General features: G+C 44.3%; 1 protein-coding gene across 2 annotated transcripts; it reads left to right on the top strand.

Moving 5' to 3' along the window:
• The first annotated feature begins 7,666 nt into the window (after positions 1–7,666).
• On the top strand, positions 7,667–12,683 carry LOC125543761 (RWD domain-containing protein 1). 2 transcript variants are annotated; one of them, XM_048707233.1, is made up of 11 exons: positions 7,667–7,894; positions 8,032–8,097; positions 8,198–8,265; positions 8,449–8,482; positions 8,592–8,661; positions 8,803–8,860; positions 11,026–11,154; positions 11,608–11,699; positions 11,868–11,952; positions 12,098–12,173; positions 12,254–12,683. In XM_048707233.1, the coding sequence occupies exons 1-11, from the start codon at positions 7,876–7,878 to the stop codon at positions 12,313–12,315; spliced, it is 759 nt and encodes a 252-aa protein (XP_048563190.1). In that variant the 5' UTR covers positions 7,667–7,875; the 3' UTR covers positions 12,316–12,683. The 2 variants fall into 2 exon arrangements, with proteins under 2 accessions (XP_048563190.1, XP_048563191.1); XM_048707234.1 differs by lacking the exon at positions 7,667–7,894 and having other exon boundaries at positions 8,025–8,097.
• Positions 12,684–24,454: the final 11,771 nt, after the last annotated feature.

The raw sequence follows: 24,454 nt of genomic DNA, 5'->3' as shown, positions 1-24,454 counted from the left end.
CAGAAGTTTTAAGAGAACGGAATGGTTTACCTGGAGCCCAGACGTGGCCAGTAATAGCAACGTAGCAGCAGCCCAGCGCCAGCTCCCAGCCTCCTTCGCTCGCCCTCCCACGGTAATCCACGATGGACACCCATGCCGGGCCCGCCTGCCAGTCTCTCGTCGCCCTCCTTTTTCTTCCACCTCACGCCTCCCTCTCTCTCGCAGTAAAACATCATGATCAGAGGCACATGTCCACGAGGGCAGCCACGGCCTCGCGCCTCCCCTCCTATAAGGACTGCAGCCTCGCGCCCTAGGGTTCCCTCTCCCCCTCTCGCCGCCGCCACCCCTTTCCTTCCCTCGGTTTCTCCTTCTTCCTCAAGAAACAGAGGACCAGAGAATCATCGAGCGCGCTCCACCCTCGTTTGCGAGGCCTCCTCATCGTCTTCTTCGTCTTCCAGCAAGGCCAGGAGCCAGAAGGGCCCAAGGGCGCCACGATCTTCTTCCCCGGCGTCGTCTTGTTCCTCCTAATCACCGCGGAATGCCCAGTTCGTCGTCATCTTCTTCATCTTCCAACAAGGCCAGGAGACAGAAGGGCCCAAGGGCGCCACGATCTTCTTCCCCGGCGTCATCTTTTTCCTCTTCATCACCGCGGAACGCCAAGTTCCTCGTCGTCTACCTCCTCTGCTTCATCTTCTTCACGGAGCCGAGCACCGCCTCGATCAGTGCAGCCCCATGCCGGCTCCTCTACTACCCCGACGAGTCCGCCGACTCCAGCAGCACCCCCATGGTGAGCCGCTGCTCCTTCCCATCTCCTTCCCTGTCATACCCCGTCGTCGTTACCATTTTCCATGCGCACCCGCGGGACCTCATCGCCCGCGAGGTTCCCGTTCATGTTTTGATTCATCCGTAGCCCTTTAGGATCGCCTTGTAGCGCAACATCTTCTGATGCCCTCCTCTGCGAGTTTTGGTCGCCGGAGTTCCTCCGACGAGCTTGCCTGCTATTCTGCGTGCCCGCCTTGTTCTTCTCTGCTTCTTGCTTGCGCACATGCCCGCTGCCTTCGTCACACTTGCCGGCCCTTGCTGCACCTTCGATGCACACCTCCATGCACACGCATCCGCGCACGCTCACGCCCAGCAGCCACCACATAGTCGCATGTCTTGCCTCAGCCGGGAAGAACTTCTACTTGAGGCTTATGCTCCGGCCCCTCTCGCAGCTCTCGGCAAGTACGCGTGCACCGTCTTATGTTTCTGCACGCCCGCCGCGGGTTCATAACCCCAACGGCCGTCGCTTTTGTTTGCCCTCGCCGTCAGTTGTCGCTGTTGTAGCCATGGCCAAGCTCGACTTGTTGTTGAATGGCTCAAAAGAGCCTGGGAGCTCTTTATATCATGGATACTGAGCTAGCCCAGTGGTTATTCGCTAGTGCAAACATCCGGGAGGTCCTGGGATGGAGCCACCAATTCTTCTGCCTTGTTTCCTTTTATTTTTGCTCCCACACACTCAGCCGCTGGACCTCAAATCCTCTTGGGCCTCATTCACTCTCGGGGCCGTTGCACTGTATTGCTTCTGGCCCGCGTATGTGTTTTTTTTTCTGCTCTGTGATTTTAGCATTTTCCAATGCATACATATTTACAGGAAATGCCATCGTTTTGATTTGTCAATAACTAAATATGCATGCATCCAAATTAAACAAACTATATATGTAAAATGCTTAGAATTTCATCTAGTTTCATAATATGCAACTTTCATCCATGTTAAGAATGTTTAATTTGTTGTTTGCATTAATTTTGCTCTAATGCCATGTTAAAATGGTTTATTTCATAACTAAATAATTGTAGCTTCAAATTAAATAAACTTTATATGCAAATGGGGTAGAAAAATGCATAGCGTAACTTGGTGCGCTTTGTTTTACTGTTTAACAACATTAAAATATGTTTTAGGGCAGAACAGTACCGAATTCAAAATATGCATATGGGGTTTTTCCGGAATTATTGTTTGTTGTTTCCGACCTCATTTAAATTGCCTAGATAGGTAGTTTGCTCATGCTTCATCTCTTGCCATGTTTAACAACATTTAATATTATTGGGTACATAAACAAGAGCGAACTAAATAAATGTTGTGAAGTTTCGCCAATATGCAACTCGTTGCATATTGGGCACCACTTAACTTGTAGTATTGCTTGTTGCACTTTGCCATGCCATGCTATTTAAACCGGACATGCATCATACTTGTTTGCGCATCATGCCATGTTTATGTGATGGTTGTTTACTATCTGTGCTTCCTTCTTTCCGAGCTGCTTCTCTCGTTAGCTTCGGTTTTGTTCCAGAGTTATGAGGATTCGTTCGACTAAATTGGGTCGTCTACTTCTTGGACTCGTTCTTCTTCCTTGCGGGATCTCAGGCAAGACGACCATACCCTCGAAATCACTTCTATCTTTGCTTGCTAGTTGTTCGTTCTATCGCTATGCCGCGCTACCTACCACTTGTTATATCATGCCTCCCATATTGCCATGTCAAGCCTCTAACCCACCTTCCTAGCATACCATTGTTTGGTTATGTTACCGCTTTTGCTCAGCCCCTCTTATAGCATTGCTAGTTGCAGGTGAAGTTCAACTTTGTTCCATGTTGGAACATGGATATGTTGGGATATCACAATATCTCTTATTTAATTAATTCATCTATATACTTGGTAAAGAGTGGAAGGCTCGGCCTTATGCCTGGTGTTTTGTTCCACTCTTGCCACCTCAGTTTCCCTCATACCGATGTTATGTTCCTTGATTTTGCGTTCTTTACGCGGTTGGGTGTTATGGCAACCCCTTGACAGTTCGCCTTGAATAAAACTCCTCCAGCAAGGCCCAACATTGGTTTTACATTTGCCTAACAACCTATTACCCTTCCCTTTGGTTGGCCAACCTGAGGGTCATCTTTATTTTAACCCCCCCGGCCAGTGCTTCTCTAAGTGTTGGTCTGAATCGAGCTGCCTGCGGGGCCACCTCGGGGAAACTTGAGGGTTGGTTTTACTCGTAGCTATTCTCATCCGGTGTGCCCTGAGAACGAGATACGTGCGACTCCTATCAGGATTGTAAGCACATCAGGCGGCTTTGCTGGTCTTGTTTTACCATTGTCTAAATGTCTTGTAACCGGGATTCCGAGACTGATCGGGTCTTTCCGGGAGAAGGAATATCCTTCATTGACCGTGAGAGCTTGTGATGGGCTAAGTTGGGACACCCCTGCAGGGTATAAACTTTTGAGAGCCGTGCCCGCAGTTATGTGGCAGATGAGAATTTGTTAATATCCAGTTGTAGAGAACTTGACACTTGACTTAATTAAAATACATCAACCGCGTGTGTAACCGTGATGGTCTCTTATTGGCGGAGTCCGGAAAGTGAACACGGTCTTGTGTTATGCTTGAACGTAAGTAGTTTCAGGATCACTTCTTGATCACTTCTAACTTCTCGACCGTTGCGTTGCTTCTCTTCTCGCTCTTATTTGCGTATGTTAGCCACCATATTTGCTTAGTGCTTGCTGCAGCTCCACCTCATTACCCTATCCTACCCATAACATTAAATAGTCTTGATCTCGCGGGTGTGAGATTGCTGAGTCCTCGTGACTCACGGATACTTCCAAACAGTTGCAGGTGCCGATGATACCAGTGTAGGTGACGCAACCGAACTCAAGTGGGAGCTCGATGAAGATCTTGGTCGTTGTTATGTGTCTTTTCCGGTTGATCAGTAGTGGTGCCTAGTTGGGACGATCAGGGATCTAACACTTGGGGTTATCTTCTTTTATTTTGGTTTCGTAGTCGGACCTTGATTGTACTCTGGATGATGTATGTTTACTTGTTATTTGTGTGAAGTGGCTATTGTAAGCCAACTCTTTATCCCTTTCTTATTTAGTACATGGGATTGTGTGAAGATTATCCCTCTTGCGACAAAACTACCATGTGGCTATGCCTCTAAATCGTGCCCCGGCACATGGGAGATATAGCCGCATTGTGGGTGTTACAAGTTGGTAATCAGAGCCATCCCCGACTTAGGAGCCCCCTGCTTGATCGAATCGCTGACGTTGTTGAGTCTAGAACAAAATGTTTTGAGTCTTAGGATTATATATATCGGAGAGTAGGATTCTTTTTACTCCTCAGTCCCTTCGTCGCTCTGGTGAGGCCTCCCGACGTAGAAGTTTTGACTCTCATCTCCTCAAATTTCACGAAAAAATTAGGATCACGCGGGTATCTTGGAATCGTTCCGATAGTATTGTGACGAGAACATTGTTCTTGGTGCCTTCTGACATTTAGGGGTTGTGGCAGTGTCCCGGGGAGTTGAGCTCCGAGGTGTTGTCGTCACAATTTTATCGTTGCAGTTCTGAAATACCTGAGTTTGCCGACACCGAAAATCTCTTTTTATGCAGTTGTTGGTGACATAACCTCGACGCTACCCAGTACTGGGGCGGGAGTTCAAGAGTATTGCCATAACTCGTATAACAGATGCTTTTCGAAGGTTGAGGTACACGATTTCCGAAGGTTTCTTGGTTATGTGTTGACGGATGGATACAACTGGATGTAGGGATTGTTAGTTTGGGTGAGATATTATGCTTCCCCTATATCCCCAACACCTGATTGCATAATCAGAAAGTTTCGGGAGTTTATAAGTGGGAATTTGTTCTGATTAATTAATCACCATGTAAGCAACCAATTGTGATTTCATTTTCTGACTCTGTTCCTAGGCAATAACAAATTTTATTTACCAATTTATGCGCACTATATATTCTTCTGCCATGTTATGAATAAATAATACCTTTCCACCTTTTAAGTAGGATATGTTGGATGCATAGTGAATGATCTGTATGTTACTAAGCGTATCAAATTTCACTGGAAGTACTTGAAGCATGTCATAAACTTTGTTGATAATCTGATAGAGATAGCACAACATATGAACGCTGGATTTTGGATGAGATTAATTATACCTATGGTGCACACATTGAACAAGACCAAATGTGTGCACAAAACGCTGGTAAAAAGTCTTATTTTAATGTTGATGCTCATAAACTATATATATTTTCAATGATATGTTACAATTGGTTTTTATTCTACATTTCAACAGAAATTGCCCGCTGTAGCAGTTCCTGGATCGATTTCCCGGCGTGGTCGAATCACACTTGTGCCTGCTAATAACGCCAAAGTGATTGCAAGGTACTGCATTCCCCACAGAAATTGAACCATTCAAATTAACAAGTTCTCGCTTGTCGTCGCAATGCATCCATATTAAAAAAATTAGAGACGCTGTTCTACTCATGCTCTACCAAGGCACGGGAGGGCTCTTCCTTTTCATTGACGAGATGTCGAATCGCCGTGATCAAGCTGCTTCCAGCGGATAGTTGTGGTTGTTGGCCCTCAGCCTCTTAAAATGTGCTAGCTGTTACTATATATGTTAAGTATGTAGATATGGACTATATGATTGTTGGCTCTTAGCCTCTTAAAATGTGATAGTTGTTACTATGTTACGTATGTAGATATGGACTATGGTTGTCAAAATCGTGTTACAAAAATTCTCCTTTTGTCGAATAGTGTAACCACTATATATATGTTACTCAAATGTTGTTACCTAAGTTCTTAAATTTTCATGGAAAGTATTAGTATCATACACATTTCATTGAGTTTAAGCGTGTGCCCCATGTCCAGAAGGCATTTGCATATTAACTGTCCATATTGCAAATTCACTCATATGTTAACATAAGGAAACATATGTGTAACTTACTGATCATCGCACACGAGTACTCCTATGCTATACTCCTAGCCACCGCAAGCAACTAGTTTGCATTTTTCAAAGTTTTTTGTACACACAGAATCGCACACGAACTAACTGTATTAACCGTCTGTGTTGTAATTTCTCATCGCGAACAGTTCATCCGAGTCGGCTGTTTGCCATGTATCACACACATCTTGTTTACACGACTCGTTTGTGTTCTTTTGGCTCATCGCAAATAGTTCATCCATGTGAACTGTATATCGCATATCACACACATCTTATTAAGTTGAACCGTTTCTGTTGTGTTCCCTAATCGAAAACAGTTTGTCTGAGTGAACCGTATGCCGTTTATCGCACACACATTGATATGGCTACTCGTTTCTATTGTCCTGCCTCATCGCAAACAGTTCGAATAGATTAACCGTGTGCCCTACATCGCATACGCGACTAAAATCTGAACCATGTTTGATGGCTCCGCCATCGTAAACGTTTTGCACCTTTTCGACAGTTTTTTTACAGCACCATTTATGATTAATGCATCACACACAGTTTCGTCAAAGGGTCTCTGATCGTAGTGTCGCGTTAGTAGCATCCTACAGTAGTGCGGGTTGGGCATTCATGACCTTGAGGTGAAGAATAGGGCCCTCCTCGGTAAATGGTTGTTTAAGTTATTGACGAAAGATGGTGTATGGCAAACCTACTAAGGAGAAAATATGTGGGCTCAAAGGTGGTTCCCAAGTATAGTGGAAGTCTGGGGACTCCTATTTTTGGGCGGGACTAATGGCAACGAAGAAATATTTCTTCCACTATGGTTCCTTCTCGATTAAGGATGGCTCCGAAATTATATTCTGGGAGGATAAGTAGCTAGGTAATGCAACACTCCGGGAACAATATCCAACTCTATACAACTGTGCATCATAAGGATGATACTAGGTTTTGGAATCATTTCGGTCAAATGTGACGTTCAGAAGAGATTTAATTGGACCTAGACTCCAATCATGGAACATACTACTCCAGCGATTAGCCACGGTATAGTTGTCACAAGGATCCGATGTATTTTGTTGGAACCTACATGGGAATGGGAAATCCTTAGTGGATTCTATGTATAGAGCTTTGATCCACTCTGACGTGTCAGTTGATCATAACAAGAAGATTGAAAGATGAAGATACCTCTTAAGAATAAAATCTTTGCATGGTATCTTCACCGCGGAGTTATTCTTACAAAAGACAACCTTATTAAGAGGAATTAGCATGAAAGTACACAATGTGTCTTTTGTCCTCATTATGAGACAATAAAACATTTATTCTTCCAATATAAATTGACTCATTCTATATGGCCAGTCATCCAAATAGCTTAGGGCTTGTATCTTCTTTAAAGTGTTGCTAATATATTTGACAACTAGCTACATGGGATTGATCACAAATTTAAAATTCTTCCCACCGCGGGAGCGCTTGTCGTGATTTGGTCGTTTTGGCTATGTAGGAATGATAAAGTTTTTAACGATAAAAATACTTCTCTTATGCATGTTATCTACATATGTACTGGGATTTTTCGTTTATGATCCTTTCTACAATGAATGAAAAATCGAGACCTATTTACGGAAGTGTATACACGATTGGAGGCTACGGCGAGGATACTTTTACCCACGTGGGTGGTAGCATGATCTTAGAATTTGGCTACCTTCAGTTTAGGCATTATACAGATCATTCATTTTTCCTTGTATATCGCCTTCTGCTTTTATTTTGGCTTGGTGTAAGGACTTTGTTGGCTGTGTGCATCTTAATTGCACAGAGGTCGGGTGTAATGCTTAAACCTTTAATAAAGCGCCCTTTCTCGGAAGAAAAAAAGAAACAACCCTAGCGTGAGGATTTTTTTTCTCTAGCCTTCGGAATTTTTATGAGAAAATCCTTGCGTGGAACGCCTCTCAATCTCAACCTCATGGGCTTAAAGGTCCATTATCTGGTCGAGCCCATCCACAGCGGAACGAGCCCCTGCCAAGCCCGTCTCTCTCCCCTTGGCACACACTTCTCCACCGGCGACGCCCGCAGCCGCACCCCTCGCCTTTCCGCCGCCGCCCCGCCGCCTCCAATTTCTCTCCGGTAGGAGAACACTGGATCCCCCACGAGTAAAGCACCAGAGTAAGAAGCAATAGAGATGCCACCCGTCATGGCAGGTAGGACGAACACAAACCCTGCTTCCTCCTCACGCCGACTTGGCTGTGCCCTTCCTCTTCCCCTCCCGCTTCCGCTGTGGTACTCACTGCACTTGTGCGTGCGCCTGCGCTTCCGTGTATGGCAATTGGCATGGAAGACTACGAGCAGGAACAGGAGATGGAGTTGGAGGCCCTGCAGGCCATCCTCATGGACGACATCAAGGGTTCTTCTTTTCCTAATTTACTTGCTTCTTTGATTTCTGTAGCTCGGCCTTGCTATTCCTCGCCAAACCTAACCACCATGGTTTACGGGATTTGATGCAGAGATCGACCCCAGCGAAAGCGGGATCGACACCAACTCCCGCTGCTTCGAGATCCTGCTATCCCCTCAGGTACTTGCAGGGAATGCTTCCGTTGTGTACACCATTTGTAGCACGCGATTGAGTTCTCCCTAGGCAACAACGATGAACATCGTGTGCTTAACCTACTTGAAATTGCGGCGCTAGTTATGTTTACAAATTTATTTCGATTGGTTTGATGCAATTAGTGATTTCTCCCTGCTTTATATTGACTAGGATGATGATTTCGACGAGGCAGCTCATGTACCAGGTAAATTGATTTTGTACACAATTCTATTGTTTTTAGGAAAACAAATAAGCTTGCATACATTCCGGAATGCTGGGCTCATGTCATTGTGTTATCTGGGACTTATTTGCAGTTCAAATGGCTCTGGTTTTTGCACACACTGAGAAGTACCCAGATGAGCCTCCACTTGTGAATATCAAAAGGTTGTGTTATTTTACTTAGAACTTGATGATCCAGCATGGCTTGAAGCAAGCATTTTGTCTATGGATACTCTTGCTTTTGGTGCAAGCCGTGTGCTTATTGTTTTCTAAAGCTTATATTTGAATTGCAAACAACATCTGCAGTGTACGGGGTATTAAACCAGACGACCTCACATCCTTGAAAGAAAAGCTTGACCAAGAGGTATGTAAGACTTGGTTTTGGCTCCAATCCCGTGTTCAGTTCACATAGCTAAAATCGTCGAAGTGTGCAACTGAAGCTGAACTTATTTCAAGTTAAATAATTGGAACGAACCAAATAACCATGGACAGTTATTTTATTATTATTATTCACGGGGTGGGGGTATCTGTTTTTTTTTCTTTTGAAAAGCTAGCAGGAGCTCTGCCATTCAATTAAGAGTGCCAATTAAATACAGGAGCTGAGATTTTAATGGAAAACACCTGGAGTAACCATGAGTCCATGACACCTTGTGTGGACTATTCCCCACCAATGTTTTTATGGCGTAATGCGTTTTATGGCGACCGACCCCCTTCATAACATTATAACGCTTATGGCGTATGGCGTGGCGACATCATAGACACAACCTTATGGCGAATGATAACAAATTAAATCACAACTTCATAGACATAACCTAACTATATAATATGTATGACAACAAACTAAAGCACCAAATGAGCTGTACATGACTACATCTACATGCATACCTCGTGGTTGCCCAAGTAGTACATGCAGTCAGGCAGTACATGTACATCACAGGTACATAGAAACATACCTCTACACTCAAAACTGAACACTACATATAGCAACAGCGCAACAAGCAGTCGACAGTACATGTACATCACATATTCAGAAATTAGAACAGAGAGGACAGATACAGAAGAAACAGAGCACTGGCATGGGGAGGAAGAGCAAGGAGAAGAAGAGGGGGAGGGGGGAGCCGGGGAGATACACTGATGGTCACCTGATGAACGTAGGAGAGGAGCAGTGGTGCTGGATTGGAGCAGAGGCGCTGCCCTACAGCTGGATCTGGAGGGGAAAGGGGCTGGCAGAGGGAGGGGAAGGGGGGGGGGGGGGGGGGGGAGGGGGGAGGGGGGGGGGGGGGGTGGAGGGAAAATGGCTCGCAGGGCTGGAGGGGAGGTGGTGCGGAGGCGGAGTTTGCTGTCGTTGGCCGTTCGCCGGAGAGGACGAGGTCGAGACTCGAGGTATGCAACGATTTCAACCTGCCATGTCCGCTCTCGCTCTCGCTCTGCCTCTGGAGTCTGGAAAGCTTTTTCCTTCCCGCCGCTGGCTGATTGTTCAAGCGCGCGCGCCAATTTCTCCCGCCGCTGGCTGCTGTTCCCGCACGCACGAGCTCACCTAGTCCATGGCGTCCAATTTCTGGTTTGGCGACCAAAAACACATCATATGAATGACCTACGGATGCCACACGTGTATGGCGGACACCAACGGCCAAACATATCGCAAGCCTGGACGCTTCAGGCTACGACCGCGCCACACTGTTATATCGTCGATATAGCGACGATATAAGGACGCGATAAGAACACTGTTCCCCACATCATAACCACTGTGGTTGGCAAACTTGCACCAACGTTGCTTACTCTTGTCTAGCTAACCACAAGAACAACACCCATAGGGTGCTTAGCGACCCACAATAACCCGAGCTGACAACAGCACCCACAGCCCATAGAGACTCCAAACAACAAAACAGCCAAGGAAACCCCCACCGCAGAAAACTGGTTCGTTCTCCCTCTTGAGCCACAATGCATGTCATTTTATAAAAATGCTAGTCAAATAATTTTATGTTTGTGAGTATAGAGAAAAATACCAACATCTAGAACACCACATTGGTATTACTAGATGTATCATTAAATATAATTTCTGAATTACTTACTTACTTACGAAGCCTTTTATCCCAAACAAGTTGGGGTAGGCTAGATATGAAACCCTTTCACGAGGACTTCCCAGGAGGTCACCCATCCTAGTACTACTCTCGCCCAAATGGGTTTCATACCCAAAAGACTGGCTAGTTTTTACGTTGGCTCGCCAAGCCTATCACAACCCTTAAATATAATTTCTGAATATTATACTTAATTAATGAGAAAGCATGTATTCATAGAAGTTCAATCACCAAAGTTTCATTTTGAAGACCTTGTCAATATTCACAACAACCCATGTTTTGACCCAGATGTAGTATTCTAGGATTCGCCAAAAGGTCATTGAAATTCAATATAGTGTGCTCAAATACCAACACAACTCATTAGAAGTGTATTATTGGTTGTGAGGTATATACATCCCCCTCATTCACCTGATATGTCTTCTCATTTATGTGCAACCTTCCAATCATTTAGGCAACTGAGAATCTTGGTATGGCTATGATTTATACTCTTCTCGACTCGGCTAAAGAATGGTTAACTGAAAAATATGGTCAAAATGCTGGAGATGAGGAACCTGACGAAACTGAAGAACCAGCAGAGGAGGTATTCTTAGCTTTAGTTTCTTCTAATTTTGTATGTTCTTTGCAATGTACTCCCTCCGTTCCGAATTACTTGTCTTGGATTTGTCTAGATACGGATGTATCTAGACTCATTTTAGTGCTAGATACCTCCGTATCTAGACAAATCTAAGACAAGTAATTTGGAACGGAGGGAGTATCTGTATAACCTGGGTTCAGCCATTGCTGTCAAACTGGCATGTGCAAGCGTTGCATATATCACCATACAGAATTCCACTGGCAGCAATTGGCTGCATGTTTTGAAGTGTTTCTTCTGCTTGTCCCACTGAGCCACTTACATGGTTACTCCAGCAAATGTGACTATTACATGTGTTATACTATTGAATTATCGACTGTAGAAACTTACTGTTCCATTCACCGTAGCATATACAATTTCAATGCATATACTTAATGCATGAAAGATTTACGTGCGTATTAGGTCATTATACCCCATGGTGAAGCTGTTACTGTAGAGAGCTTTATGGCCTGGAGGGAACGTTTTGAAGCTGAATTGGCGCTGCAGCGTGCTAAGTAAGCATCCAGTTATTTATTCTATTTTTGTTATATAGTATAACTGACTTTGCCCTTGATTATGTCATGGAAAATGAATCTTCCTCACACGTGACATGTTTTTCATAGCATTTGTTGCTTAATTGAAGTGCCCAAATGGATAGTCTTCTGAGTTTCCATTATGTGCAGGCTAATGCCAGAGTCAGCTCTTACTGCCCCAAAGGAAAAGAAACTCTCTGGAAGACAGTATTTTGAAAGTGGAAGGCATATAACGGTAGAGTTCATCATCCTATATAAGATGTTTTCCCTTGACTCTGTGCAGCATACTTGCGGACATGCCTAACTACTGCCACCTGTTTCTATTTCTGTATTTATCGATGTTTTTTGTAACTCTCTCATTACATAAGTTGTCTTTTCAGAAAGGAGCAGGTACAGTTGCTGAAGAAGATGAGGAAGAGGAGGAGGAGGATATCGAATTCGATGACGATTTTGAAGGTAAATATGCTACTAGCACTTTTTGTGGATATTAGATAGTGACATGTACCTTAAAACGTGCCGTCCTAATGTGGGTGCAGATGATGAGGAGGACATGCTCGAGCATTTTTTAGCAGAACAGACGGGGAAATCGTCAGCTTAGGCTTGGACACTGTAAAAGGGAACATCATGCTGCGCAAAATCTATTTTAGGGGAAGCCCGATGTGTTGACATATATCATAGAGCTCACTATCTTTGTGTGTTTTCCCCATCATTCAGTTGCCTCGTGGCGACTGACGACGTAGCTGCATAAATATCTAAAAGCCGAGGTAGCAGTGGGTCTCTCTCACTGATCAAATTTGAGGCGTTGAGCATGGAACTGCATCTGTGTAATGTACTTCGTCGTGTAATTTATCGTGTTTTTCGTCCGGTGAACATGTATGCTTTGCAGAGAATGTTATAACTTCCGTTCTGTACGTGAATATTGTCAACGTGATACTTCAATCCAAGTTTACACCGGTAATTCTTTCAGATACATGCTTGAGATAAATAGTTTCTTGACGTGAACGCTATTGGTGTTATGCATTACACGATATGACTTGAGTCGGGGTTTGATGCAAATCAGCTTATCCTTACATTATGTCTTCATTCTACACTAGATTATGTAACAACACCATATACGTTCCGCTTACTATGAGGAATTGTTCGTATATGATACAAACTAGCAAAAGGCCTGTCCGTTGTAATGGGAGAAAAAAAATCTTCAATGACCATGATTGCATTTTGCTGCATCATTGAGATACACTATCACTCTCAATTTCATGAAATCATGAACAATGTTTTAAACTCATGAACACATTTGAAATCATGAATATTTTTTAAATTCATGAAAACTTTTACAAATTTTCAAACATTTTCTAAAATCAATAACATTTTTGAATTCATGAACATTTTATACATTTGCAAACATTTTTAAAAACTTATGAACATTTTTTAAACAATTTTCTTGAATCGGCGAACATTTCTAGAATGGATGAACATTGCTATGAAAAATGGTGGAATAATTTTTAAAATTCACGAACATTTTTTTGATTTAACGGACATTTTTTAAAATGCATGATCATTTTTGAATCAACGAACAATTTATGAATGAATAAACTATTTTGTAAGTCACGACCAGTTTTCGAATTTTTAGGATATTTTTTCATTCATGAACATTTTTTGAATTGGCGAAATTTTGTTCAAGTTCATTAACATTTTTTAATACACAAACTTTTGGAAAAATCCTGAACCTTTTTTCAAAATTTTGAATTTTTTTTTATAAAATCACGAACATTTTTTATAAAATCACAAACATTTTTAATCCACAAACATCTCATTTTAAAATTCTTTTTTTTTATTTTCAGAACTTTTTTGGAGTCCGAAATTATTTAAAGTAGAAAAAACAGAAGAAAAAAACAGGCCGCCCGGACATGGCCGACCTAAACGGACGCTCTGCATCCTCTCCCAGCATACAGAGTGCAGTATAGGAGGTCCCTACTGCATGAGCCGACCCAGGCAGGGGTTTCCCGTGTGTGAAATGTTTTTTATCACTTGCAGGTGGCATCGGTGGGCAATATTTTGCAACTTTGAGGGTAATTTCCATGACGTACCGCAAGAAGCAATAACCCTTTTATTATTAGGTATAGATTAAGAATTATCCATGAGCAAATAAATCTCGCCTCTTCTCCAAAAAAATTTAGGGTTCCCCTTCCTTCCGCCGGTGCCGCCACCAGTCTGCCTCTCTCCAGTGATGGCGACGTGGTGGAACCCGGCCCTTGCCAGCGGGAGGGTTTCGTTTTTAGACATTTCTTTGAATTTTGTTAGGGTTTGTGTTTTGCTCAGCAAGGTGAGACGATGGCGGCTCCTTGAAGATGGAATAAGTTTCTCCCTGCCTAGCCCCTGTCCCGGTGGTGCGTCTAGCATCATCGGTGGATGTGTGGAGGTGTCTTCGACGAATATGTCTTTGATGGATTTGTTCGGATCGGGTTGTAGTTCGTCTACATATGTGTATGTCTTCAGGTTGGATCCTTCTGATCTATGCTACTCTTTATCATTAACGGTTGTTGTTCTGGTGCGCTGGTCTTACGAGCCTTAGCATGACAACTTCCCGACTATCTACTACAACAATTTTTTCCCGACTCCACCGAGGTAGGGACGATGACAGTGGCGCGCTTTCGGCCCACTTCAGGGTATGTAGTCATCGCTAGGTGATCTACGGATCTAGATGCAGTTTTTAATATTTCTGTTGTTCGTATTGCCATGATTGAAGATGAATAGAACGAAAGTTTCTCCGGAAAAAACCCGATACAGATTTCATGCCATATAAGGAAACAACAACACAACCTTTATAGCAAACCTCGAAACCAATTCATGACTTTGACATGTGGATAGTTACCTTCATCCATCCATGTCCACGACTTGATAGAGGCGAGGGTGTCCCAATCTTTCGATGAGATGATAACTATCGATTTGGTGAAGACGACTTTGACGATCCGACTACAAACGTGCACGACGTTGCGCCTTAGCAATCGCTAAACCAATCTCCCGAGGTTACTGACGATGCTGGAAGCATGATCAGCCTGACCACGAAGGTCTATTCCTGCACGCAATCGAAGAACAAGCAAGAATATGATAATGCAATCTGAATATTGCGAATATAGATGAAGTATTGATAAAGGTGGGGATCCGAAAGCGGTCTTGGTCTGGTCGCTGGACACAAACGAAGTACACGAAGTTGCAATGGCTAACTTTTAATTAAACAAATCCCAAGGAAAAAGCTACTAGATGGATCTACTTATATAGGAGCAAGGGGTGGCGGCCAAGGAGGTGGAAGGACGTCCCAAGGAATCCTAAAACTAACCCTAGGTCGTACAAGGCTCATGGGCCCAAGTGGAGGTGGTGCAACACCTTTGGACTTGTTGTTTGACTCAGATTCTGCTGCAGCATCAGATTGTTTCGTCGATATCTCAATGCTCCGGACTAATTTGAAGGTGATTCCAAATGGGTTGGAAAGAGCACGAAATCTACTTTCCATGAAAAAAAGAATCACCCAATTCGGAGTCCGTATGAAAAAGTTGTTGACGTTTTGAGTCAGGTATGTCTATGCAGTCCGAATCTGAATCCAGAATGTGAGAGGCTTGGACTCTATCTTCTCTTGGCCCAAAAGTGACGTGAGAGGACTTTTTGAACAGAACCTAAAGTTCTCCTTTTCCCTTATCTTCATATGTGGATTGTACAAATGTCCCATACACCTGCAATTAGACAAAACACAAGAGTCTGAAGTATTTTTGTTCTGGATAACATAAATAGATTATTGAATAGTTTGCACTAGAAATCACCTAACAAATATGCATGTATGCAATATTTTTGGTCGTATCCAAGGTAGTCATGTCCTCATCATTCAGGGTGGACACGGTCCGGGCCGGTCCGGACCCTGACCGAGCCGTCGTTTGGACAGGCCGGCGGCGGACCGGACCGGACCGGACCGAGCAACTCCTCGGTCCTCTTTTCCTGGACCGGACCGGCAGTGGTAAAGCTCGTGCCGGACCGAGTGGACCGCTCGTGGCAGACGGCGACGGCGAGCGGCAGCGCACGGCGACGGGAGTCTATAGGGTATGGGAAGGAGAGGAAGGAGAGGGGAAGCAGCCGCGGGCCTCATCGCCACGCTCGACATGGCCTTCTCTGAGCTCGTTGAGAAGAAGCGCAGGGACGCCTCGAGTAGCAGCGGCGGCGTCACCGTCAGTGCATTCAGGCTGGTGCCCTAGTTCTTCCTTCCTACCATGTGTAGCTGGAGTTTTTTCATCTGGGAGGCCCCTGAGCGGATGAATCCCATGGAAGCTATGTTACTCACGAGGTAGTGTTATGTAATTAATGGTGTTGCCTCGTTGCTTCCTGTTTTTTTGACACGTTAATTCTGATTTCTGTCACGTTAACTCTGTTGAGCCGAAAGGAGTCTGCACTGCAGGGTTGTTGCATGTGCCATGTTGATCCTCTTTACAATTTGCATGTTGCAAATAAACAGGGCCTATCACGGCTATGCCCACGTACAAAAATTTGGTCTGCCTCTGATCGATCTTCAGTTAGATGGCAGATCGTGGGGAGGTGTAGCGTAACGACGGGTCATGATCTCCGAGATGTGTGGATCGGACAGAATAAAAAGGAAAGAAAACAAAAGAACGCTGATTACGCATATCGCAGAATCGTGTGCTGGGTTGTTTTTGAGTTGCGTTGTTTCGGTTAACCGAGTTGGACCGAGCTAAAACCGAACCGGACCGACACTTTTACGGGCCGATATTTCGTAACCGGACCGACCATATTCTTGAGCGGGCCAAGACCGTACGGTCCGGTCCATAGCGGGCCGCGAGCCGGGCCGAAAGCCCGCTCGCCACGTCTAGGCTGACTCATCATCCTCCCCTTCTTGAAAACAAAGCCGTCCTCGGTGTTGCTTAATCTGAAATGTGGCTAACAAAAGAGACAAGGTGTACATGTTGTATATATATATATGTCATCCATTTTTACTTCCTTTGATTTTTGCACATATGACACATGTATACATGAGTAACTTTCATAGTTCATAAAATCTAAAGCCAAAAAATTATCACAAGAAGTAGAAGGCATGAAAATATTGCAACTCAGTTTGCACATATAAGTGAAGCTCTTATTCATTTCAAAAGATTGACAATGTTCATCATTAAACCATCCCAACATTGATGAATAAACCTTACTTGCATCAAATTTACATGCTACAACATGCTTAAATAAGCAAACATGCAATAAGTCATTGGACATAGAATCATCACCAAGATTAGAGGTCATATCAAAATGATTAAACATTGATTCTTTTGCATCAACGGTTAATTCAATGGGTGCACTCAAAATTGTTGGTATTTTAGTTATTTGATCACATGACGCATTCATGACAGTAACAAGATTCTCTAAAATAGGTGGTGTGCTCAAATCAACAAGTAACTCAACACATGATGCATTCAAGTTAACTAGGCATGCATCATTCTCATGTGAAGTTATATCATCAGTACCTATATTGTTACCTTGTCGCAAAGACGTAGCTGATGTAGGTACGGACGTTGACAATGTACCATACTCTTGAGATGATGTCGCGCTCACAATACGAGGTGGAGCTGCTCTATTAGGTGCAACGGTGGAGGAACCAACCGGCGGTGGTGAGCATGAACTGGAATAGTAGTTGTTGTAGTCACCCAATGCATCCTCCTGTATCTGTCTCTCAAAGGTACAAGCACGAACATACATACCAGTAATTCAACGAGGAATATACTGAAATCTTGCCTGAATATCATGGTTCAAACCACCAAAAAATCTATTCATTGTATCATCCTCAGATTCTTCTATGTCACAATGATGCATATAAGATTTGAACTCTTGGTAGTAAGCATGAACATTGTTGTTGCCTTGTTTAAATTGTTCAAATTTGCGGAGCAATTCACGACGATAGTAAGGAGGGAAAAAGTGTTGTCTCATTACATATTTCAAATCTTTCCAAGTTGTGGGTTGGTTATCAATGTTTTTCTTACAATGCACACTCCACCAAAAAAAAGCAAAACCAATAAATGCTCTAGTGGCAGCTCGCACTCGCTCAAGTTCAGAAAAGTCATGGTGACTAAAAACTTGTTCTACTTCAAGCTCCCAAGCAAGATAAATAGCAGGATTAAATCTACCCTCAAATGGCGGTAAAAAGATAACCTGACCATGTGCTTGTATGTGTTGTCCCAACTCTCGTGATGGTGAAGATGTGTCTGTCGTCCAAGAACTTCTATCTCTGGAACCTGTCATGATTAGTAGAAACAAGAAACAAAATTCGAGAATAATGTTCCTATGAACTACTAGGATGTGGTTGTAAAGTGCTCACAGTAAGGCAAATATCAATATCTTACAAGTTCTTACCATGCGACAGGTGGTGACAGGCAACCAGCGGTGTCAAATAACTCCAAAGATTGTGTAAAGCGATTGCCAGGGGAACGTATGTATACACGGTGTAGAAATATGTGGAGCTGGGTTGGCTATATATGGTAGCAAAATATTAGCAATAATCAATTCAGAGATGCAATGTTGAATAAATGTTCAACGACGGTACTATGCTAGTCCTGGGCTAGACCGAATTAGAGACGCGAGCCTAGAACACTAATGAGGTCACGTCATAGCACAACTAGCATCAATGAAGGATACTAAGTAGCTCTGGACAGCAAGATATAAGTGAAGATCACAACGGCAGTAAAGATAATGATGTGAAACAACAGCCAAGCAGGATATATCAACAACTTTGTCTCCAACTTTCCTATGAAAAAGTTTGTGCCTTTTTTGCTATTTTTTTTAAAAAAATGGTATTGACACAAGCTTTCAAACACAAAAAAATCACTCAATTCCGAGTTGATATGAGGAGTCAAAAAATTCTAAAATCGGTCTGAAAAGGTGGAATAAGTTGTGTTCGTGAACTTCGGAGGGCAAAAAGACCTATTTAGAAGCCGATTTTGAGCTGCCAAATATTGAACTAGCTTATTCAACTATTTAGATGAGGCTCGTCGCTAACTTTTATTTGAGTACTCGCGGAGCCTAAACGGACTTCGTATGAGGAAGTTATGCCTGTTTTACTGAACAGTGCACAAAACAGATTCCAATCCGAATTCAACTACGAGATTGAGTCTAGATATATCCAAATTTTGTTTTTTTCTTCTCTATTTTTTTCCTCACACTTTTTTTCTTTCTTTCCTTTTTTTCTCTGACTTTTTTTAACTTTTTTCTCTCTTTTTTTCTCTGACTTTTTTTTAACTTTTTCCTCTCTTTTTTTCTCAGCCTTTTTTTTCTCTCTCCCTCTTTCCAAGACAAATTAGATAAGATGCAGATTGGATCTAGCGAAGATGTCAACGACCTCAACTATGATTGTGAAAATGAACAATGGGTAGCACGTGGTGGAAATTGATGGATGGGTGGTGGACAGCGGATGGGATAACGATGCAGTGGTGGCGTGACTAATGTGAACAGAACTCGAAACTCTAAACGAACTAGACACTAAGACCAGCAACTCATCACGACGATGCAACCGATAATTCAATTATGCAAGCAATGAAAAGAAAATTGCAAAGGCTCAGACTGGCTTGGATAAAGGATGAATAGATCTAACTTTTTTTAGGCATTTCTTGGACAATAGGTAAGAAAATAAATCTAATCTAGGAAAAGCTGGAAATTCTCACCGAGCAACCTGAAAACTGATACCACTTGATAGAGGCGAGGGTGTCCCGATCTTTCGATGAGATGATAACTATCAATTTGGTGGAGACGACTTTGAGGATCCGACTACAAACGTGCACGACGTTGTGCCTTAGCAATCGCTACACCAATCTCCTGAGGTTACTGACGATGCTGGAAGCACGATCAGCCTGACCACGAAGGTCTATTCCTGCACGTAATCGAAGAACAAGCAAGAATATGATAATGTAATCTGAATATTGCGAAAATAGATGAAGTATTGATAAAGGTCGGGATCCAAAAGCGGTCTTGGTCCGGTCGTTGGACACAAACGAAGTACACGAAGTTGCAATGGCTAACTTTTAACTAAACAAATCCCAAGGAAAAAGCCACTAGATGGATCTACTTGTAACGCGCCGAGACCTACGCGCCAGGTGTCTTCCAGTTATTCGCTGTTGTTGCCTTGTCTTTTGCTTGCGTGTCGCATCTTGCCATGTTATCATCCGCATTGCATCAGCATGTTTTCAAAACTTGCATCCGTCCCGGTCTCCCCGTTCTCTCCGTTGTCCGTTCTGAGCCCAACTACACTTGCACGCGCCCGCGGCACGTCCGAAATAGTATTTTATAAGTGGCCGGAAAAATGTTCTCGGAATTGGTTGAAAGTTGGCATGCGGTGTTGTTATGTTGTCGGTAGGTCGCCTGCCAAGTTTCATCGCTTTCGGAGTCCGTTTGACGCCCCAACGGATAACTATAGCGACAATATAGTCGGTCAAATCGTCGGACGTTTTCGGTCTCCGAAAACTGTTGCCGGGTTTTCCCTCTCTTTCCTCTCTAGACCGTCTACACAGTCCACTACCTACCGCCAGGTCCAACCTAACCTCTCTCGTCAGCCCGCGGCCCTCCTCGCGCGCGCGTCCGAAAGTTGTCCCGAACCCGACTCGGACTGTCGCTACCGTTGTGTCCGGATCATCCCCGAACATCTACAAAACGTCTCCGTTTTCTTAATTGGGCTCCCTAACCTATTTATCCGGGACCGTACGATATAGATCGCAGGGACCAAATGCCCCTATCCAAAAATCCACTTGTTATATATATATATATCAGATCAAACCCTAAAACCTAGGAGTTTGTCACATCGCCGCTGCCACCTGACCAAATCCCCCCTCGGGATCTCCCCTGCCCGATCCACTGAACCAACCAACCGCCCTCCTCGTTTTCCCCCGATCCAATCCAATCCATCCCCTCCCAATCCAAAAAATCCAACCCACCAACTAGCGCAACCCCTCCTCCTCGCTCGATCCCTCGTGCCCGAGGAACCAGCATGCCCCGAGCCACCTCGCCGGAGTAGTAGCAGCAACCCGCGACCGCGCTGCCTCCACCTCGTCCTCAACCCCGCGGCCACCGGATCCCCCTGCGTGCCTCCACCTCGAACCACCTCACCACCCTGTTCCCGAGCGCCTCGGTCTTCCCCTCGAGCCAGAGCTCGCCGCCGTCGGTGACAGCAGCAGCACCGGAGGCTCCCGCGCCTCCGCTTATTCTCCCCGAGGATCAGCAGAGCTCACCCGCCTCCTCCACATCGTCGTCGCCCCTCCTTCCTCCCCTTCTTCTTCTCCCTCTGATCTAACCTCTCTCTCTTTTCCCCGTGTTCCCCTGCAGGAGCACGAGCTCCCTCCTCGTCCCCGTGCCCGCAGCAGCAGAGCAGGATCCGGCCCCGACGCCCCTCCCCGTCCTCCTTGTTCGGTACCTCGTCGGACTGGCAGGTCTTCGCCGTCGACCGCGCCCAACGTCGCCATCCTCCTGAATTCGTCACCGCCGCCAAGTGCCTCGCCGGAGAACGATGCCCCGCTCCTGGAACCGCTCGTCTCCAGCGCTGCTGCCGCTCTGAACCTCTCGTCCCGCTGATGTTTCTGTCCTTTAGAGTTCAGAGACGAGAGCAGCAGCACCTTGCCCCACGCCCCATGTTGACCGCATCGCCAACGCCTTGGCCACTTCCCCGCATAGCCCAGCAAAGCGAATGGCGCGCCAGGCCTCTCCTTCAATTGGGCCAGGCCCACTGGGTGAGGCCACACCCAGTGCCCCAACTTTTTTTCTTCTTCTTTATCATATTGGGCCTGCCAGTTTCGGCCCATAGTATGCTTTTCCTGCGCTGCGTTTTTAGCATTTATCCTCAGTGTTGCAGTTTTACAGTTTAGTCCCTCTAGTTCATGCATTTAATAACTCACAAACCGTGCATCAGATTTAAACAAACTTTATATCAAAGTTGCTTAGAATTTTGTGTAGATTAATAATTTCCAACTTCCATCCATGTTTAAAATGTTTAAACTACTGTTTGCATGTATTTGCTTAATTGCCATGTTAAAATGCTTTAATTCATAACTAATTAACCGTAGCTCGGATTTAAATAATCTTTATGTGTAAATGGGGTAGAAAAATGCCAAGTTTAATATGGTGGCATTACTTTGCATGCTTAACAACTCTAAAATATGGTCTAGGACAGAACAGTACCAAATCTAATATATGCTCATGAGGATTTCTCCAGACTTGTTGTTTGTTGTTCCGGCCTCATTTAAACTTGCCTAGATAGGTAGTTTTCATTTGCTTCACCTCTTGCCATGTTAATCAACATTTAATATTGTTGGGTACATAAACAAGATCGAACTAAATAACTTGAATGTGGTGTTCCGTCAATATGAAACTCGTTGCATATTGAGCTCCACTTAACTTGTAGTGTTGCTTGTGCACTTTGCCATGCCATGCTTCATTAAACCGGACATGCATCATACTTGGTTGTGCATCATGCCATGTTTATGTGATGGTTGTTTTACTATATTGTTTGCTTCTTTCCGGTGTTGCTTCTTCAGGTTAGTTCTGATAACGTCGCGTTTGTGAGGATCCGTTCGACTACGTCCATTTGTCTTCTTCATGGACTCATTCTTCTTCCTTGTGGAATCTCAGGCAAGATGACCATACCCTTGAAATCACTTATATCTTTGTTTGCTAGTTGCTCACTCTATTGCTATGCTGCGATACCTGCCACTTGCTATATCATACCTCCCATATTGCCATGTAAAGCCTCTAACCCACCTTTTCCTAGAAAACCGTTGTTTGGCTATGTTACCACTTTTGCTTAGCCCCTCTTATAGCGTTGCTAGTTGCAGGTGAAGTTGAAGTTTGTTCCTTGCTGGAACATGGATATGTTTGGGATATCACAATATATCTTGTTTACTTTAATGCATCTATATACTTGGTAAAGGGTGGAAGGCTCGGCCTTATGCCTGGTGTTTTGTTCCACTCTTGCCGCCCTAGTTTCCGTCATACCGGTGTTATGTTCCATGATTTTGTGTTCCTTACGCGGTTGGGGGAATGGGACCCCTTAACAGTTCGCTTTGAATAAAACTCCTCCAGCAAGGCCCAACCTTGGTTTTACCATTTGCCACCTAAGCCTTTTTCCCTCGGGTTTCTGAAGCCCGAGGGTCATCTTTATTTTAAACCCCCGGGCCAGTGCTCCTCTGAGTGTTGGTCCAACCTGTCAGCAGCCGGTGGCCACCAGGGTCAACTCTGGGTTGGCCTACCGGAATCTTGGACAATCCAGTGTGCCCTGAGAACGGGATATGTGCAGCTCCTATCGGTATTTGTCGGCACATTCGGGTGGCTTTGCTGGTCTTGTTTTACCATTGTCGAAATGTCTTGTACCCGGGATTCCGAGTCTGATCGGGTCTTCCTAGGAGAAGGAATATCCTTCATTGACCGTGAGAGCTTGTGATGGGCTAAGTTGGGACACCCCTGCAGGGTTTGAACTTTTGAAAGTCGTGCCCGCGGTTATGGGCAGATGGGAATTTTTTAATGTACGGTTGTAGAGAACTTGACACTTAATTTAATTAAAATGCATCAACCGCGTGTGTAGCCGTGATGGTCACTTTGGTGGAGTCCGGGAAGTGAACAAGGTTTTGGAGTTATGTTTGTGCGTACATAGTTTCAGGATCACTTCTTGATCGCTTCTAGTTCACGACCGTTGCATTGTGATATGTCTCCAACGTATCTATAATTTTTGATTGCTCCATGCTATATTATCTACTGTTTTGGACTATACTGGGCTTTATTTTCCACTTTTATATTATTTTTGAGACTAACCTATTAACCAGAGGCCCAGCCCAGAATTGCTGTTTTTTTGCCTATTTCAGTGTTTCGGAGAAACAGAATATCAAACGGAGTCCAAACGGAATAAAATCTTCATGAACGTGATTTTCTCACCGAACGTGATCCAGGAGACTTGGACCCTACTGCAAGGGATCAAAGAGGAGGTCACGAGGGTGGGGGGCGCGCCCCCTGTCTTGTGGGCCCCTCGGTGCTCCATCGATGTACTCCTTCCTCCTATATATACCTACGTACCCCCAAACGATCAGAACAGGAGCCAAAAACCTAATTCCACCACTGCAACTTTCTGCATCCACGAGATCCCATCTTGGGGCCTGTTCCGGAGCTCCGCCGAAAGAGGGCCGTCATCACGGAGGGCTTCTGCATCATCCTAGACCCTCCGATGAAGTGTGAGTAGTTTACCTCAGACCTTCGGGTCCATAGTTAGTAGCTAGATGGCTTCTTCTCTCTCTTTGAATCTCAATACAAAGTTCTCCCCCTCTCTTGTGGAGATCTATTTGATGTAATCTTGTTTTTGCGGTGTGTTTGTTGAGATCGATGAATTGTGGGTTTATGATCAAGTCTATCTATGAATAATATTTGAATCTTCTCTGAATTCTTTTATGCATGATTGGTTATCTTTGCAAGTCTCTTCGAATTATCCGTTTGGTTTGGCCAACTAGATCGGTAGTTCTTGCCATGGGAAAAGTGCTTAGCTTTGGGTTCGATCTTGCGGTGTCCTTTCCCAGTGACAGAAGGGGCAGCAAGGCACGTATTGCATCGTTGCCATCGAGGATAACAAGATGGGGTTTATTTCATATTGCATGAATTTATCTCTCTACATCATGTCATCTTGCTTAAGGCGTTACTCTGTTTTTAACTTAATACTCTAGATGCATGCTGGATAG

Source organism: Triticum urartu, chromosome 3 (assembly GCF_003073215.2).
Source record: "Triticum urartu cultivar G1812 chromosome 3, Tu2.1, whole genome shotgun sequence".
NCBI classification, from domain to species: domain Eukaryota; kingdom Viridiplantae; phylum Streptophyta; class Magnoliopsida; order Poales; family Poaceae; genus Triticum; species Triticum urartu.
The sequence above is the reverse complement of the archived record's forward strand: the minus strand, read 5'-3'. Positions and strand labels throughout refer to the sequence as shown.

What these genes read in the sequence shown, in the direction of transcription:
- LOC125543761 (XM_048707233.1), top strand. An exon ending in CTGAAGAACCAGCAGAGGAG is followed by an intron (nt 11,155 to 11,607) that starts GTATTCTTAGCT and finishes CGTGCGTATTAG; the next exon opens with GTCATTATACCCCATGGTGA. An exon ending in AAAGTGGAAGGCATATAACG is followed by an intron (nt 11,953 to 12,097) that starts GTAGAGTTCATC and finishes TTGTCTTTTCAG; the next exon opens with AAAGGAGCAGGTACAGTTGC.